A 20,491-nucleotide genomic window follows, 5' to 3' on the forward strand; every position below is an offset into this window, starting at 1 on the left:
GGTTAATTGGAGACAAGTATCTTGTAGACTTTTCTGACTAAGCTGGTACCTAACTTGATTCTTACATGTCATGTACTTGAGTAGCTAGGATTATGGAAATGAACCACCAGTGCCTGGCATCTTTCACCAGTGACATCAGTCTTGCTTTATAGGAGCTTGAAAACTGAAATAGGTGAAGTTCCGTGGTCCAGCCTTTGCCTAGCATGTGTGAAGTCTTGGCTTCCATTAGCAGCACTGCAAATAAAACACAATCAAAACCAATACAAGGGTCAGGAGTGTGGTGTAGTGGTAGAGTGCTTGCCCAGCATGCATGAAGCCCTAGATTCGATTCCTTGGTACCAAATTCACAGAAAAAGGTGGAAGTGGTGCTGTGGCTCAAATGGTAGAGTGCTGGCCTTGAGAAAGCTCAGGGACAATGCCCAGGCCATTCCATAGGAATGGCAAAAATAAATAAATAAATAAATGGGTAAATAAATAAATACAAAACAAATGTGACAAAAGAAAAATGAAAACACAGGCCTGTTAATTTCTGCATATCTTGGCACAGAGATATTTGTATATACCATCATTTTTCTTGTCAATGAGATGAATGATTGTTACACACACACATATACACATAATAATTAAGCAGAATTTTTCATTGAGTGCAGGCTGACCTGGAACTCACAATCTTCCTGCCTTAGCCTCCTCATGGATAGGATTGCAGTCATTCACCATCACATTCATTTGTCATGGTGGCATTCTTATTTTACATTTTTCCCCTTTATAAAATAGTTTGGATCATACCCTCTTGACTTGGGATTATTTCCCCCCCCTTCCTATCCTGAACAATAGAATTATTTTAGGATGGTTAAATATGTTGTGTACAGCCTAACACCTGTTGCTTTGGTGACATGCTCTGTTTGGTTTCTGTGGCATTAAACCTTCCACACACCATCATGATACAGAGACAAGTTGAAGGATTTTCTTTTTGAGGTGTTGAGAGATTCCATTCTCCCAAAGCAACCCTATCCTATCCCACAGCTGCCCTCACCTCATAAGCCCAAGCACAGCAGAAGACAATGCCAAGATCCACCCTCAGTCTGGTGTTCCCAAGCTCCTGTGTCAGGCAATCCAAATTTCCTTTCCTACCAGCAACAGTCGCAATAACAATAGATACACAAAGAACCCTGCAGAAGATGGGATTGCCGTTTTGTCTTTCTATTCTTGGTGACCTTCAGAAATTACTTTGAAAAGATGAGAGTTAGCTAGTGTAGCAGTCCAGAGCACCGCCCCTGGAAGCAGGCTGCCCTGGTTCAACTCCTGCCTTTGGCACTTGTTAGCAATGAGGTTGTGTTAGGTGTGCTACCTGTTCTCTTTCCCTATGCCATCCACAGAGTAGAAGCCCAGGAGTGCACGGCACATCAAAAAGTATCTCATATTTACAGTGTTTATTGCTGTCAGTTTTATTTTTTGCTATTTTGATAACTAAGTCTGTCAGGGTGTAGCTATCAGACGCTGGGATGGGTGGCAGTATATATTGTCAGAAAGGTTCCTGGTTGGCATTGTGTCAGTAAATATTCCTCTCTCTGTTGACCACACTAAGTGAAGAGACTGCCACTGGAATTTAGGATCTCTTTGAAGTCTAATTCCTATACACCTCAATTATATCAATTGATTATATTATTGGTGAAATTGCTATCAGTTTCCTTGCTGCCTCTGCTCAATCATGCTGTCAAGTTACTGTCTCCTCTTTTATTTTTAATTTTGCTGAATAAATGGGAGATAAACTCTGACATTTTTTACAATATTCCTGCTTCCAAATTTATATCCTCGAGTCAAGTGATAAAATAATCCACTGAACCTTCAATTGTCACTGTTTCTTCAAAGGGGATTTTAATATCTTTATCTCCTATAACTTGTGCATAAAGCAGACAGAACAGTTTCTCTTTTGTAATTTAACAAATTCAAAATAATAGGGCCCAATAGTTCAATCCCATACAGTTAATAAAATAGCGAAGTTGGAATTTGAACCTAGGTCTGACATTTTTCTTTTCCCTTACCTTCTCTCTCCTTTCTTCCTTTCACTTGTTCCTCATATTTTTAGAGACCATATGCCAGAGTGGGTGATAAAGATGGACTGGCATGATGACATGCATGTGTAATCCCTGCTGCTCAGTAAATTGGATATAGGAGGCTGAGCCTTTCTGTTTGAGACTAGTCTCAGCAAAATTAGTATAAGACCATTTCTCATAAAGGGAAAAAGATGCCACAACTGTCAGCTCATGCCTGTAATTGTAACTTCTGGAGGCTGACATCTGAGGATCATTGTTTGAAGCCAGCCCATGAAACTCTTATCTCCAATTAACCACTCAAAAACTGGAACTGGCACTATGGCTCAAGTGGTAGATCACTAGCCTTGCGCACAAAGAGGCTCAGGGACAGCACTTAGGTCCCGGGTTCAAGCTCCATGACTGACAAAAAAAATAAAGTGCAAAAGAGCCAGATGTATAGCTCAAATGCAGAGCACTTGCTAGGTCTGTGAGGCACAGACATAGCATTCCTATGGACCTTAGTTTGAATTCTTACATAAGTTAGATTCTTCAGTAAACAAGACAACAATGTTAATCTACACATGCATTGATGTAACATGAAAATTTGTAAATGATAGATACATAATTATAAGCTCATGTTATCTAATTCTACTTGCAAAAATATTATTTTGTGTTTTATATGGAACAAGCTAAGAGTGTCTTGAAGCAAAAGGGCATTCGAAACAAGAAAGAAAAATAAGCTGTATCTCCTTGAAAAAAATGGAATCACTTTCAATACTTATAATAAAGAGTGGATTTTTTTTATTTTTAGGGCATTCACAAACAAAATGCTACAAATTACTGCATGTATGCTTTCCATGCTCTGTAATTGTGTGCCAAGGTGGATCACATGATTTTTAAGTTTGGTAATGTTGAAGAGCAATTGGATAAGTCCCACTTTTACTGCCTCATGACTCATCCAAAGCCATTGGTTCTGTTAATAAAATTAAAGCGATTGGAGGAAATTGGTTTTACAATCCTGATGTTTGTCTAGAGGAGAAAGAAGGCAACTCTGAGGGACTCCATAAATCCAAATGGGTCTCTTTACTGTGTGGTAGTGATGTGAAGTGAGAGGAAAGATTTGACATATACTTTTATTTTGCAATGGCATGCTAATTTACATCACTCAGCCCTTTCCCTGCCAAACTGTAAAAGTCCATTAAGTGACTGAAAAGAATACACAAATTATCCACTGGCATTCCAGGCTGGAGTTTTACATACACCCTGTGATTCTATCCGCCAGCTAGCTGCAAGATTCTATTAAGCAGTAAGTGAGAAAATGATATTGCCTGCAAACTAATTGTACAAAAGATGCAGAAATAAGTAATAATAGCTCAGGACTTTCTGAAAAGATGCCAGGAGATATTACAAATTGTTCCATCACCCTTGTCAGCCTGGTTTTGAAAAACCTCAGGGTTTCCCATTCCCTTTATTCTTATGTAACGGAACACAATTTCCTACCTATTGACAAATGAGGACTATTCCCATGGGATCATCAGTCCACAGTGCCACCTAACAAACGTGAGCCAGAAAAATAGCAAGGTATCATCTAAAGTAACCTCTGTGTGTACACTGAAAATCCCAGGCTGTGAAGAACTCCTGCAGCCTCTGGATTAACCATCCAGCATGACCACTCCCTGGGCCACAGTTGTTACTAGAAATATTTTTGTTTAGTGTCCCCTTTTAGGAACTTGGAAGAAAACAAGTTCCCTGTGGAGAGGCTGTAGAATTGAGAGTGTGTCTTTGAAGCATCCCCCCAAATAGATATCACATCATTAGCTAGCCAGGTACTCATGATAACATATTTTAGGGTAAGATGTGCTTTTTTGAAAAAAAAAAACTGAATAAAAAAAGCAACAGGAAGACTTTCCAAAGGCAGAATCTCTCTAGACACTAACAAGGATAAAAGACTTGGTTGGTTGGATGGTCAGAACCAACAGTAATGAACTAAGAAACTCCATGGGAGGGAGTAGAAATTAGAGAGGCTTTCCTCTAGCAAATAACTTATTTACGATAATGTTGATTTGACTTTCAAAATAGAAACCAGAGCTATGCAGTAAAATCAAGGTTATCATCTCTATGCGTCAAGACAATATTGTTGAATCAGAATGTTTATTAAAAAACAGCCCATTATCGTAAACAACTTCTATACTCTGAAATTGACAATGGATTATTTGTGGAAACAATTAGGTGAGCCTGCCTGCCTGCCTGCCTGGCTTCTTTCCTTCCTTCCTTCCTTCCTTCCTTCCTTCCTTCCTTCCTTCCTTCCTTCCTTCCTTCCTTCCCTCCTTCCTTCTTTCCTTCTTTCCATCCTTCCCTCCCTCTTTACCTCCCTCCCATCCTTTCTCTTCTTCCTCTTCTTTTTCCTCCTCCTTCTCTCTTTTGTCTCGCTCTATTATCTCAATGTTGTCTCCCTCTCCTCTCCTTTTTGTCTCATTTTTTCTTCTGTCTCTATCCCTATCTCCTTTCTTTCTTGCTCTCTTGTCTGTCTGTCTCTGTCCTGAGATTCTTCCTGCCTCTGGCCTCTTAAGAAATATAATCATGTGTCCTATTCACACTCCTAATATTCTCTTCTTGTTTATTAATGGGACATCTAGCTCACTTGATGCTGTGTGTTATAGCATAGCAATGGATATTTTTATAATAAGGACTAGAAATACTACATTATTTTAAGTATATTATTTTGCTTTTGCACAACTTTTTGGTGGGAGATTCTTTACATTACATTGGAAATGGTCCTTGTTTTCTAGAATCTTGCCCTCTGAGGAGTATATGCATGTAAAAGTGTATAACAAAATGTGACCTGCCTCAAATAACTGAGTCCCGGGCAGGGAGTTTAGCCTAGTGGTAGAGTGCTTGTTGTCTAGCATGCACGAAGACCGGGGTTCAATTCCTCACTACCATATACATAGAAAAAAAAGCCAAAAGTGGTGCTGTGGCTCAAGTGGTGGAGCTGTAGCCTTGAGAAAACCCAAGGACAGTGCTCATACCCTGAGCCCAAGCCCAGGACTGGCAAAAAAAAAAAAACCCAAAAACTGAGTCCCAAGAAATCATTTTCTGATAGCATGCTCTGAGAGTTTTATGAATAATTTGAATGAAATTGCAGTTGAACATTGAGTCTTGGAAATAACTTTAGGAAGAAAAAAGAGCCAGAGATAGATCATAGTCAGAGGGGAGTCTTGAAGGACAGGCAATATAAAATAAAAAATAAAGAATAAAACACATTGGTTTCATCAGCAAGTTCATCTGAGGTAAAAAAAAAAAGTAATATCACTGGAAAAGTAGATGACAGGTAGATTGGGAAAGGGCCTTGTTGGCTAGTCTTAATATTTTAGAGTTAATTCAGAGGCACATAGGGATATATTGATTGTGTGTGTGTGTGTGTGTGTGTGTGTGTGTGTGTGTGTGCATGTGTGCATGCACATGTGTGCATGGGCACTGTGTATTTGAGGGGAAGTGGAGATCACACTTGGATCAGGTAATATGCAGGTAATATGTTTGGCAAGCACTCTACAATTTCTACTTACAGTGACATATTGATTTAAACAATTTTAAGTTTAGGGTAGTGCTATGAGTGGAATTGTCATAGGTAGAGAGTATACTCCAGGTGGAGTCCTACCTGGATCCGAGTGACATCAGTAATCTTTTCAAGAAAGCAGGATGCTTTTGCTGATGCCATTAATATTACTGTCGTTATTTACCCTCCTGTTAAAAAAGAGCTGGACTGAGTGTCAGTGACTTAAGCATGTAATTTTAGCTATGCAAAAAGCTAAGGTCTGAGGCTTGTGGTTCAAATCCAGCCCAGATAGGAAAGTCTGGGAGATTCTGATGTCCAATTAGCCATGAAAAAGTGGAGCAGTAGCTCAAGGGTACAGCACTAGCCTGGAGCAAAAAAACTCAGGGCCAGCCGGAGACCATGCCTTGAATTTAAATCCCAGGACCAGCACATGTGTGTGCGTGCGCACACACACACACACACACACACACACACATTCACACTCACATACACATACAGAGCTATTATAAACTAGGCATGGTGAAGTATTCCTGTTATTCTAGCACTCAGGAGGCTGAGATAGAAATATCACAGGTTAGAGGGAAACTAAGGATACATGAGTTCAAGGCCAGCTTGGGTCTCATGGGGACTTTTTTTTTTTTAAGGGTGGTTGCTATTATTATAAATACCATGAATTAGAATGCAAATGAAGTCAACATTTCCATAGGCTTATCTCCAGTTATTATGCACAGATTTTTTTCCTCTTAAAGTCATGCATCCTTAACCAATTTTCAGTAGCTCTAAGTGGTGGCTAGGTATTACTTCCTGTTGAATTAGCAGTTGCTGAGTAGTCGAGTCTTTGTACAACCCTGCAATCCACTAATGTGATATTTAATGAGGAGACATCAGTCTGGAGAAAGGTAGTCAATATAAATCAGTGTTTACAATGTGTGATTAACTCTGAAATATTTCATCAATGCTGTGGGCCCAGGCAGCCTCTGTGCTAATTACTAGAATCTGTGCATGTTTCAGGGGACTCGAACGGACCCTGAGTATTACAAACAGAAGCAGTAAAATTGCAATTATGCTTGGACCGTCTCTGATGACAATTTATGCATTTGGTGTGATGACCTCCCTTCTCCCAAGAGGGCAATAAAGAGAATGCATTTTCATTAAGATACTAATGCACTTAATCACAAGGGGAAAGGGTTAGGAAGTAGCGAAAGGACCTTCAAGCAGCGTGTGACAGAGCTGATAGGAAAAGGAGGTTTTCTTTTAAAGGCAGTAGCTTTATAAACCTAGAGTCAGTCCTCAGTACATCCAGAATACTTGCGTTGTTTCCAATTGACTTTGGATCTTTTGGTTGCAGGTTTATTTCAGACATGGAGGTACTAGCATAAATATTATAAAGCTTGATACTAAAATGTAAGTGAAGGCCTGGCACCAGTGGGTCTGAACTGTAATACTAGCTCTTCAGGAGGCTGAGATATGAGGCTTGGGATTCAAAGCCTGCCCATTCAGGAAAGTCCCTGAGACTCTTATCGCCAGTTAACCTCCAAAAAGCAGGAAGTATTTCCGTGGCTCAAGTGGTAGAGTCTCAGCCTTGAAGAGTAGTTTCAGAGATAGTACCCAAGCCCTGAATTCAAACCCCAAGACTGGCACAAAAGGAAAACAGCAACAACAACTTGATAGAACATTGATTTAGAACATTTTTTTGAACTTGAATGTATGGAATTAATTACTCAAATGTTGTAGTGACCTGGAGGATGGGAAACATAACTATGGTTATCACTACCACTGTCTTGGAGAATTGTGTTCACATGCTCTGGAAAGTCTTACAGGTCCATGTACTTTCTGCACCTCCTTCTAAGAGCTTATCATAGTCTTGTATTAACTTTGTTTTTTGGGGTTTTTTTTGTGAGATTTATGTCATTCTGGCCAGGAAAGATAATAAGCCTGGAGCACTAAAAGTTTCCCAGGAATGACTCTACAAGAATCCAATTTCTGTGCTTGCATTTAATTTTTGTACTGGTATGAAGATTTGGTCAGGGCCTCACTCCCTTGTGATACAATTTTGCCCAGGTTTCTACTACTTGTACCACACTTCCATCTTTTTGCTGGTTAATTGTTGATGAGTCTCATGGAACTTTCAACCCAGACCAGCTTCAAACTTTTCATCTCAGATCTCAGTCTCCTGAGTAGTTAAGATTACAGATTGAGCCGCCACCATTTAGCTTCAGTGCACATATCTCTATATCTATCTGTCTGTCTACCTATATTTTGTTAATGAGCATGATCTCCTTTGGATCCCAGGAATTTGAAAGAGTACATGATTGTTTTTATCACTCCTTGCTAAATAACAGTCATCCAGAGGCCTTAGGATCCAAAAGAAATCCCAACATAGATTATAATCACGAAAGTCTAATTGCAAGCGTCATCTTTCGAGGAGCATCATCACAGGCCTTCTGTTTAGTCGCTCACTTTCTGTAGGTGGAAGTACACCTCTCGCATTTGTTGACGAATCTCACGTGACCAGTGGAAGTAGGGCAGGACTGGCAGAGGTGACAATTTTCTTAGCATACTAATTCATATCTCCTGGGAGCTGCAAGTCTTAACTGCTTCTTTCCTTTAAACTCTGTTTTAGGTAACATAGAATATAGCTGCCCTGCCACGAATGAATGTGAAATCACAAAGCGCAGACGCAAATCCTGCCAAGCTTGCCGCTTCATGAAGTGCCTAAAAGTGGGCATGCTGAAAGAAGGTAAGGTATTGTATTTGTTTTCAGGGGTGGGGGTATCACTGTGTTTTATCTTTGGGGTTTAGGGGTTTAGAAGGTTGGGGGTTTTCACACATTTTATACACACCAGAAAAAAAAGAGGGCTTCGCAGTAAGTGCATTGAATTAGATAGCAGAATACGACTTCTTTGTGCCTGAGTTCTCCTGGTTACTTCTTGACATCGTCCAGAAGGGTTAAGGTAAGTGGAAGCATCTGATGTGAGGCTGAAACCTTCAGGTATGCTTGTTGGTTAGGATCTTTTGATCACTGCAATTCACAGAGGGACGAAGATGAAGACCAGCCAAATGGCTGTTGATGATATTGGTTTTCCTCTTATTCACAGAGCAACCTTTTTTTCCCCCTTGAATGAGTCTTGGCCTTCAAATAGTCTTTTGGGGATTAAGTTCTAGTATAAGGAGATTGGAGTATGATACTAAAATTGCTTCTAATTTTGGAGGTAATCAAAATAACACATACTAGTAACAGTGAATTAAACAATTGCCTCATTTTATATGATTATTTACCATGATAGTTACATGGTTAATAATACATTTATTAACATTGTTGATAACAGATAAGCCAAGAATTGTTCTACTGGTCATGTAAGGATTCCACACATGGCAAAAGTCTTCAAATGCTTGTACATCTTAGTGTGTTTAGAAAAACTGATATTTCAGCTTGGGTATAGGACTTTCCCCCCCCCCCCCTCACTTTCTTTAACAGGCCTACCATATAAGCTTTAACTATTTCAATGTACATGATATAATTTATAGTTGTGTATTTTATATACTGCAGTTTCACTTTGCTTCTCTAGATTCAGAAAATTTGCCAGTTTAAAATTACTGCAGCTTTATTAAAAATAAAACAAAACAAAAGGAAAATGTAGTCATTATAGTTTGAAAGAGATCATATCAATTAGTATGTAAAGAGATGGTGTGTACCACATTGTAGAAATGTGCTTTGTTCTTGAGATTTATCTTATTAGGTGATATATCTTGCTATCACTGGAGACCCTCTCTTTTTTTTTTAATTTTTAAATCCAGGTTGAATCAAAGCTGCCGTTGCATATGATATTACTGAATCTTATTATTTCCTTGCTTATGCTAGTTTGAACACTTCCTTTCTTGCTGTGCAGCATGGACAGGAGGATGAGTGGATAAGCTTACAGTCATGCATATAGATTTTCTATCTTGTACCCCTGTTCATCTAGTAGGAACAAAAAAGACCTCTCCAGTTCTCATCTTGTCTTCCCTTAACTGTCAGGAACAAACAAGCAAACAGAGAACCTTATAATTAGTTTCAAAGTTTCAAAAATTTATTGTGGTACTAGAGGCTTAACCCAGGCCTCTTGCTTACAAGGCAAGCACTGTTGAACCCTGTTCCAGTGCTGTAACTTTATAATTCAACCATTAGATACAGTGTAAAGCGAAACAACTCTCAATATTCTAGTATTATGTATGTATGCATGTATATATGCATGTATGTATGTATGCGTGTATGTATGTATGTATATATGTATGTATGTATGTATGTATGTATGTATGTATCTATCTATCTATCTATCTATATATCTATCTATCTATATATCTATCTATCTATCTATCTATCTATCTGAGAGAAGCACAGAAATGAGAAAAACAAAGTTAGTTAGATAGTAGGGAAACAGTACTGGGGTGGTATATTCCAGAAGCATAAAGAATGAAGAAACAATATGTTGGTGACAGGTTATGCTGGTGAACTAAAATAAGAAAGAGAAGGATATCTTTTACAGTGGCATTGTTTGGGTTGCTCACAATTAACAGGCTTGACCTTACAAAAGCATTTGCTAAATAATTACTGATATAATCTCGTATGCCACACATGATTCTGGGCCAAAATGATCCTAAATAGAAACAGAGACTAGATTGTATTTGCTGATTAGACACTTGTAGGAAACTGCCAAGAGGACTATGTTTTGACAAAGGACAACACATAAATAAAGGCCACAGAACATCAATATTTCCTTCTGGTTAAGGTGGTGGTAAGACCTTACTTACTAGAGATACTAAAGCTTGTCTTTGCCACTGTTTTAAACCCTGTAGCCAAGAATATACAAAAGACAACCCACAACAGAGCATTCCCAGCACTATAAGAAATGAGTAATGAACAGATTCCAAAAAGCCATAATTCAGGATGTAGTAAGTGAGGGATTGTCAGTGTTGATCCTTATTGTATTCACTTTTCCACTTTCTTGTGCTGTAGAGGTTTAAGCTATGCTTAATGCCCATTCAAAACCGCTTAATTAAAAATAGTTTCCAACTCCTGCAATTTGGAAAATCATTATTTTTCCTCATATAATGATTTATTTGAACATTCTCAGAAGTTTATCAATATGCCCCTTTTTGAACATGTTCTCGTTGGGGATTTTATTTTCAAAGAAACTAAAGTGCATAGAGCCATGTTGCCATTTTTAGTAAGGCAGCATTTTAGGGGGGAAATTCAATTTGGTTTTTTACTAATATAATTTACTCAACTGATTATTCTCCCAAGTTTAAGAAAAAACAAGAAAAATATTTTTCTTCTAAATAACTGTTCCCATGGTAGTTTCTAGCAGAGAATTAATTTGAAGATTGATAAGTTGACAAGAATGGAAAGGGGGCCCTTTGTTTAATTAAGCATTGTTGGGTCACATAAATGGGACCATGATTATTTATAATTCATGCCTCTTCACCTGCAGTTATTAAGCCTTTACAGGATATGTTTTCCAGGGAATCACTGCAATTGCTGATATGTCCAGAGAATAATTTATTTTCTTTTATTTCCTTATGACCACTTAGATGGGAAAAATGTCAGTTCTCAGCCTAGTTCCCCCTGCTTTCCTTCCTGCCTTGGTCTTGAGTAAACATGGAATATTCTTTTTTTTCTTTTGTACTTCAAAAAATGCTATGAAACATCACACTACCCCCTGCATATAAATGCACCATTATATGCCACCATCTCCTTGGCTCAGCACTAGCTTTCTAAGCCTGGAGAGTGTGATACTGTCTTAAATGTATCTTTATGGATGTAGAGGGATTTCAGTCCCATGCAGCTTGTCAGAGATCATGATATAGTAAATCTATTCAAATGTAAACCTGTTCAATTCAATTACCAGTCCATAATAAAACCTGCTGGTAACAACCCCTGTGTTGACCACAGAGGTCCATGCAGGCTGATGGCGCTGCAGGTCTGGAAATTGACAGACAAAACCTATTAAAAAAAAAATACCCACCCCAAACAACATTAGTTGGAGAATCTGAAAGGAAATCAGGTTTTAACTGCTTTAATGGGAACTTCTTTGCTTCAGCAGGTATTTTTATTCAACTTGCCAAATGCATCCTACGGAAAGTACTGCCTAAGGGAAAGGAAGAAGGTTTTCATTATAAAGGAAGTTCATAGAAAGACAATACCTGTACAGTTTTAAGAACAATAATGATTTAGGTGTGTTGATGGGCAATTCAACCAACTGAAGTATATCCCTTTGAGAAGATGGCAGAATATAGGAGAGAGTGGGAAAAGGAAGTGATGGCTTATGGGTAAATTAGTCCTGTCAACCACATAGAGTGTCCATATGTAGTTTTAAGTTGGGTTTTTTAGCCAGTACCAAAATAGTATCTGAATGGATTACTTTTTATTATAACATTAAGGTTTCTAAGATATGTGATACATATAATGTGTATTATATATGTACATATTAGTTGAAACAATAGGAAAGAAAGAAAAAAGGAAAGAGAAAGCAAAGGACGGAGGGAGAGAGGAAGAAAAGGAGAGACAGAGGAAGAAATAGAAACCCAACCAACAGTTGTATTAGAGAAGCACAAAATTCAATCCCATTAGAAAAACTTGGAGAAGTAGAGTTCAGGAAACAATGACAAATCTAAGTGGTGGAAGCATTCAGCATGCTGAAACATCCCCTTTATCTTTCTCCTCACTCTGCTTGGTTGGTAAACATTACGAATGATGGGCCAGCATTATATTTCCAGCATTATACTGTACCATGTGTCAGACAAAACCCATCTATTACATGGTATCTGGTCTCAACATTCCCTTTTCATTTTTTCAGGTATTGCTTATTTGAAGGGAAAAAACAAGAACTAATCAAGGTGTACCTATAAATCTGGTCAAGATTTATTTTTATTTTGATCTCTCTCCTTGGTTTTTTAAAGGCTATTACAGTACCTACGATTTCAGTGTTCTCTGTGTCAGTAACAGAGACAGTTTATGGAAGTAATAATGATGTAGGTATAGAATTCACTGTCCAAAGGCTTAAAGGGTGTTTTAATATTATTGACACAATAGGTTTCACTTTGACAACTCAAAGGTTTTTCTCTCACTCTGAGAGGTAAGCAAGAGTCACACTGATGTACCAGGTCAGTGTGTATCAAAGTGTGCATGAATTAGGCAACTCAGAGGGCCAGTTTGATTATTTGATGTCAAGAAAGTATGCTTTTTTATTTGCCTAAAAGATAGTCTGATGCTTAACCATTCACTTTTGAGTTTCAGTATCTGTAAAACATTGTCAGTTGCAGGACTTGAACTTGGGGCCTGGGCACTGTCTTTGGGCTTTCTAAAGGCTAGAGCTTTACTGCTTGAGCCATAGCACCACTTCTGGCTTTTTCTATGTATGCAGTAACTTAGGAATCGAACCGGGGTTTTCGTGCATGCTAAGCAAGCACTCTACCACTAGGCCATACTCCTGGCCCATAAGAATATAATTTTATCAACAATATTGCAACAAAGTATGCTTTAAAATAGTGGTTTAGCATACGAAAGGAGAACAAAATGAAAGAGAGGGAGCTGGAGAAAGAAGAACAAAAAAACAGGAAGAACAGAAAGAGTAGATATGGAAAATAAATCATGGGTTGAATGTGATCTCATCACAGGTTAATGATGATATTGAATTTGGAATTGTAACATGAACTGGGGCTTAGTGAACATGGATACTGAATTCTTCCTTTTTCATAAATTTTCTCTAAACTAAAAATACTGGAGGATTTTAATTTTTCTAGAAAAGCTGGAAGGATGAAATTCTTTTAAATCAAAGTTATACAAAATGAGTATTAAAGGAAAAATTAGTAGGCTATTAAATACTTGGGAGCTAAAGCATTGATTGTATAGCTTGCTTATGTTTGAAGATCTTTGCTCTTTTTTTTCCTGCCACACCTTGTCAATATATTGAACCTCAGTCATTATAGTTTTATTTCTATGAACACCTAAAATCTTACCACAAATTGTTGTGATTGCTACTGGTAAGATTTTATTTGAAACTTTGTAATAACAAATAAAGTGAGTAATATAATTATTTAGCAGTTATTAGCAACCATATTTGGTTTTCAAATTTGGTTTAACCCCTTTAAAATATGTGACTGTTACAGAGGTGATCTATGTTTTTTTGTACTCATTTCGCCTTCTCACAAAAGTGTTCAAATAGAACAGACAGACAGTTGCAGATAGACAGTGTTGATGAACACATTTGAATTCTGAGTCCTCATGTTTAAAAAAAAAGTGAAAACATAGATGGAGAACCTACAGTTGGGATAACACACCATTCAACATAAAAAGAGTACAAGGAGGAGCCTGGAGTCTGGCCTAGTGGTAAGAGTGCTTGCCTGAGTTTGGCCTAATGGTAAGAGTGCTTGCCTGAGTTTGGCCTAGTGGTAGGAGTGCTTGCCTGGTATGCATGAAGACCCAGGTTCAATTTCTCAGTACTATAATATATATATTATATATATATAATGGAAATGGTCCTATGGCTCCAGTGATACAGCTCTAGCCTTGAGAAAGCCCAAGGACAGTGCTCAGGCCTCGAATTCATGGCCCAGGACTAGCAAAAAAAAAAGAGTATAGGGTATTAATATTTAATTTTCATGTTACAATTCTACTCAGCAGAGAAAAAGTGAAGGCTCTTGGTTTCAGACTGTAATTAAGCTTATAATAAATGCAAGGATGTGTTAGTAACTCACCCACAGTCCCTTTGCTGATAAGAAGGAGATGGGAAATCAGGTCTCCAGCCTACATATGTATTAAGCTTGGCCATTGAAGAGCCTTATCTGCCCCCCAGTTTGGTGAGTTGTCCATATCTAAGCAGCGGTCTGAAATCCTCATTTGTGTTTAGATGAGAAGAAAGAGTCATGGTGATCTGAAAAGGCCATAAACATACAGACCTAACAAAAAGACTGTGTCTAAGATGTATTTAAATAGAAGTTTTGCTAGTTGGCAAAGAAAATTTTGCCTTAGGATTGTAATCTGAGGAATTTACATTATGAGTTATATGGAGATGCTAAAGACACAGACCATGAGGATAAATACAGAAGTGATTCCCTTCCTTCCGTCCTTCCTTCCTTCCTTCCTTCCTTCCTTCCTTCCTTCCTTCCTTCCTTCCTTCCATTTTTCTTTCTTCCTTCCTTCTTTTTTTTTTTTAAAGTGGCAGGGTGGATTTACAGTTTGAGCACCACCTTCATATTTACTAAACAGGCACTCTACCACTTGAGCTACTCCCTCAACATTTTCAGTTTTAGTTATTTTTAGACAGTCTTACATTTTTACTAGAGAGATGTATCAGACTATAATCTTCCTACCTAAGCCTTCTGCACATTGAAATGATATGTGTATGTCACCACACTGATGAGATTGTTGATAAAATCACATTGTACTATGGCCTAGGCTGGCCTTGAGCCACAATCCTTCCAACTTCCATTTGGAATTAGAATGAGTCATTGATCCTCACACCATGAAATGCTTTTATGGGTGAAGGTAGCAGACTTGAACTGCATTGAGGGTGAATCCATAGGGTATATGGGCCCTATTTCTACCTTTTATAGTGACAGTATTTGTGTGTGTGTGTGTGTGTGTGTGTGTGTGTGTGTACATTTATGTATAAATAGATGATAGATAGATAGATAGATATGAGAGAAACAGCACAGATTATACAGTTATCTATTTGGCTGCCATTATATCCAATCAATTGTCCTAGCCCCCAGGGCATCAAGAAAAAATTATTCCAGAGCTGTTTTTGCTATAAGGACAGCTTGAGTCTTGATTTATACATGGCAGCAAAAACAGTGAGGATACTCTGGGCTAACCCAATCAACAGGAGTATCAGTGAGCAAGTTCCTTGTTTAATTATACTTCTGTTTGATAGTTCCCATTTTAACAAAATGAACCTCGAAAAGCTAAAGCATTTTCCAGGTAGGTTCTCTGTAAAAAAGAAAAAAAATACAAAACTACTCAGATCATTTAGTAATAAGTGGGTTTGTTTTTGCTTACTTAATGAGCCTGCTTTGTAATTCCTCCTCACAAAATCTCTTTTATACAAAAACTCTCAAAAAGACATTTACCAAGGTGATTGTTTTTCTGCAAGTCTAAAAAAAAACAACAACAAAAAAACAAAGCAGGAAAGGAAAACAGGTAAGGAAAGTTGGGTTCCTACTGCCTTCAAAAAGCAGAACAAAGAGAAGGCGAAAGCTTTAATGGTATTCAAGGGAAATATTTCTGTGTTAGATGACAGTTAATAGAACTGCATGACCTCACTGGTATTTCATGCACTCTCTGTTGTAATTTTATCCCATGAAGCTCCCTCATTAATGCAGAGAATTAAACAAAACTCCCAAGTTATAATCCAAGCAATAGCAAAGGGGGGAAGGTACACGGCTCATTTGAGAGGCTTGTCATGACAAGAAGCCACTTGGGAATGTACTAAAGGTACCACAAGATCTTATTTCATGTACAGACACCGTCTTACCAAGGGACAATTTTATTCATATTTTTATTGGTACCAATTCATATGAGATATGGTTTATCCCAAAATGGTCCGAAATAGAAGGTAAGTAAGTTTAGTAACCTGTTCTTAAAAGTTTAACATGCATTAGGCTGCACACTGTAGTTTTAGTTGAATTAATTTATGTTAGTTAATTTTTATTATTGCTTCCAGTGGAAGGTATCCTCCATTTCACAGAGGAAAAACAACTAGAGAGATACTAGTACATTTGTCAATTTTTTCAGTGTCTGAAGTTGTCTATATTCTGTAGCAGATATACAATGTCTATGACTCGTTTGTGTGTTGAATATAGATTTTCTATATAAACTATAGGAATAGATTACATTTAGTTTAAAATACTTTTGAGGCTATTAAGATAATAAAATACTGAGCTCTTAAAAGGTTATGTAAGTATGCCTCTTATTTCCTTTGAACTGGGAACACTAGAGCTTCTTTATTTAGTGTCTAGAACTATGCTTCAGATTGGACTGGAATGTCTTTTCAGGTTAATTCCCAACAAACAACATTGAACACATATTTTGATTTTATTTCATCATGGTGTGAGACATTGAATCCAGGACTTCCCATGTGCTAGGCAAGCACTCGACCTTTGAGCTACTCTCATAATCAACCAGCTTGGTGACCACAGTTACAAACTGTGAATAAATATCAACAATACTCAAGGTGTTCGTTTTCTGAGTTGCAGTGGTCTCTGCTTTCAGCAAACACAGTATGGCATTCTATTTAAATCCTAATTGGAGCATAGAGGAAATGTTTGTCTTGTGGCATGATTTTAATTGTTGTTCTGGCTTAGTTCTTAGAGCATGAACTTCAGAGATATATGCCTTCATTATTGTGACTTTATAGAGAGGGATGAACTTGGTTCATTGACTTGAGCTCTGTCTGCCTCTGTACTCATGAAAGCATTAGAATCTCACCCTTGTAAGAAATGAAGAAAATTCAACTAGAGTCCTCTAAAGAGTTGCCCACGAGAGTGCAAACTCGTTCAACCACTATGGAAAGCAGTGTGGCAGTGCCTCAAAAGACTAAACATAGAACTCCCCTATGACCCAGCAATTCCACTACTTGGCATTTACCCAACCATCCAGAATCTAGGGCATACTAAATCCACTAGCACAACAATGTTCATTGCAGCACTATTCACCATAGCAAAGATATGGAACCAACCTAGATGTCCCTCAGTTGATGAGTGGATCAACAAGTTGTATTTGTACACAATGGAATTCTATGCTGCTGTCAGAAAGAATGACATCGCCCCATTTGTTAGGAAATGGAAAGACTTAGAAAAAAATCATACTAAGTGAAGTAAGCCAGACTCAAAGGAACTTAGGCTCAATGGTTTCCCTCATTTGTCATAATCAGTAGAAACCTTGGGCTCTACTAGCAGAGATCTGCAATAGAGCAAAATCTTGATATATAAGGCTATATAGTATGAAGCTAATTGAAAGGACCTCCAGGATATTGAAACAAAAGCCATATAACGAATGATTGTTGTCCTTTATGTACTATGTTATCTCTCATCTCCTTTGCTGTCCCTTGGGTATCTCATATTGTTATAGTATCTCACTTTGTTATCTGATATATTGAATTTATTTGTATTTGGTTATTTGAAATTTGATAGGGAAGGGGGGAAAACCAAGATGGGTGGGGGGTGTGGGGGGAAGGGTAATGGGTACCAAGACATGTGAAAGGGTATCAATGTATGTGAATTAATGCACCTTCTATCTGGCAAATATCATGTAACCCTTTTACTAATTACAATAAAAAAAGAGTTGCCCACGATTAAATCCCTGTGTAGCTTGGAAGATTGCTACATATTCTCTGTGTATTCTGCATGTCCAGAACAATCACATAACTGTGATTTTAAGGCATATAGCTGCATATATAAAATCAACTATTTTGAAATGAGGTAAACCAGCTTTGGGTGATTTGTCTGAATGTACCACTACAATTTCTTTCACCTAAACAAATTTCTACCTGCGTTCTTATTACAAAGGGCAGAGAGATAAACTGCAAGTTTTTTATATGCCTTTTAGCTCCTTCCTTTCTAATTGTAATATTATTAAAATTGATACCTTACTTGATATTTCCATTTGTCATTTTCATCTGTCAGCTTACAATAGGAATCACACATTTATTTAATTTGTGGCACATTTTTTTTTACCCTTTTTGGGTTACAAAAATCCACCAATGGTTTTAGTCCCATAGGATAGGATTGTGCTTCAAGATTTACTCAGACCTCGAAAGACCTATGACCCCAGCAGTAAGCAGTGAGCGTGATTAGAGGCCAGTCTTCAGACAAAAGATAATCTTTGCCACAACAATATACACATATTAACGTGGCATTGATGTTTATGACTTTGTGCTTAAATGTAATGAAGTAAGTCTGTATGCATTTGAGAAGGTCAATTTAATGAAAGTGCTTTGTGATTTTATTTTATTTGGATTCTTCCCTAACTTGTCATCTTTCTTGGTACGACTCTGTAAAGTACTTTACTATCTGTATTTTTTGTGAGTTATGATACTGTGCATGTAGAAATCTCCTTCAATTAAAAGTCAGCACTGGCTGTTGCTTGTGTCTCTCTACTTTCTGCTGCCCCCATTTTTCTTTCTCCCCCTCTCCCTGTCTCTGCTTCTTTCTTTGTGTCTCTGTCTCTATTTTTGTCTCTTTTTCTCTCTGTCTCTTCCTCTCTGTCTCTGTCTTTGTCTCTATATATCCCTACCTCCCTGCCCCTGTCTCTCTTGCTTAGTAGGTTAAGGAGCCACCAACCAGCTTCCCTAAGGCAAACTGTCTGCAAAGGAACAAGCCAGCTGGCTTGGCCAAGGTTGATCAATGATGAGAGGTAGGCTGGGTTCCAGGTTCACAAAAGCCACTCAGTGGAGAGTAGGTCAGTGGCTTCCCCAAAGCCAATTAGCTGGCAGAAGTTTGAGGTGCCTGGTGCTAGCCAAATTCCCTGAGCCTGATGGCACTAGTGGGGAGTCCATCCTTGGGCTTCCTGGCAAACCAGACTGAAGTGTGTGGCAGATTGTGCTTTCTGAGAGCCAGTGTGGCTTTGTGGCTACCCAAGCAAATAGCAAAGACCTGCCACTCCCACTCAACGTTACCCAAGAAGACTACACAATTCCAACACAGTGAAGTCTCACCACAACTGAAATGAGTGTTGGCTACTCTTCACCGGTAGCTTGTTGGTACCTCACCTGAGCTGACATGCTTTCCAAAGTCAATATGAATATGAATCATGACATTCACAGCGAATAATAGGGAAATTTTATTTTTTTAAATTTTTATTTATTTATTTTAAGCAGGAAGCATTCCAGAGACCTTTGGCAGGACTTTTTTCAAAGCCACCAGCACGAGAACTTTTCCTTATACACAACTGTCTGCCATGAAATGGAACTCATCACAAAACTCAAAGAGAAAATTTCTCAGCAGTTGCACTTGGTTTCGCCGGCGTCATCTAAGATTATTCATATGTGGACTGGTAGTCTTCTTTTGCTTTCACAGGAAATACATTTTCATGTATTAAGTCTCTCTTTTTTTCCTACAAAAATGGCTTAATCATAACTTTAACATGCCTGAATTGTTTCATAGAAGTTTTTAGATATCCTGGGGAGGTGAGGAGTTTTAAGGAATACAGCCTATTGAAAGGAAGTAGTTTACATCACCAGGTTTAGCTTAATATTTGTTTCTACTTAGATATGGTTTCTGTTTTCATCATAGTCCTTATAAACAGAATATTGCCCCCTTAGGAAATCTAGTCCATTTGCCTGTGCGGCCTCTCAGCTCTTTGCTGGAGTAAGTATTTTATTCAAGGTCATTGCATTCTTATTTCACCTCTTCCCCCTTCTTCCCCTCTATGACGACTGCCCTTTTTCCCACTTTTAATGAAAAATATCCCCTCTAAAAGTCAGATTTCTCTACAACTCTATGGAGTTTCTAGTTGGTAATTCTCAAGCATATGAGCTCCATAATTACTCCCTTCCTTCCACTCATATCCTACATACACCTCTGAGCTTTCACAGGCAATTTTTTCTAGATTCACTAAATCTCTTCAGCAAGTAGAATACTGGTGGCTCATGCCTGTGATCCTAGCTACTAAGGAGGCTACACTCCAAGGATCATAGTTCAAAGCCAGTACAGGCAGGAACTTTCCTGCAACTCTTATTCTCAGTTAATCTCCCAAAAGCCTTAAGGGGAGCCGTGACTCAAGTGATAGAGCACTGGGCTTGAGCAAAAGAGCTCAGGGACAGCACCCAGGCTCTGAATTTGAGTTCCAGGACTGGGACACACATACAAAATATTTTAAAATCCACATTGCCCAAATCATTACTGTATTTGAATCCAAATGACT

The 20,491-nt window shown here is 38.1% G+C and overlaps 1 protein-coding gene across 6 annotated transcripts in view; it reads left to right on the plus strand.

The window, feature by feature from the left end:
* Esrrg (estrogen related receptor gamma) overlaps window positions 1-20,491 on the plus strand; it is a 542,282-nt gene that overhangs the window by 392,068 nt on the left and 129,723 nt on the right. For all 6 annotated transcript variants that reach the window (XM_090341192.1, XM_090341191.1, XM_090341193.1 and 3 more), the window contains one exon: window positions 8,213-8,329. In XM_090341192.1, the coding sequence (XP_090197318.1) occupies window positions 8,213-8,329 (117 nt within the window). The remainder of the gene's footprint in view (window positions 1-8,212; window positions 8,330-20,491) is intronic.

The sequence above is a fragment of the Megascapheus bottae genome, chromosome 10, assembly GCF_031878675.1.
Source record: "Megascapheus bottae isolate mThoBot1 chromosome 10, mThoBot2.hap1, whole genome shotgun sequence".
NCBI lineage: Eukaryota > Metazoa > Chordata > Mammalia > Rodentia > Geomyidae > Megascapheus > Megascapheus bottae.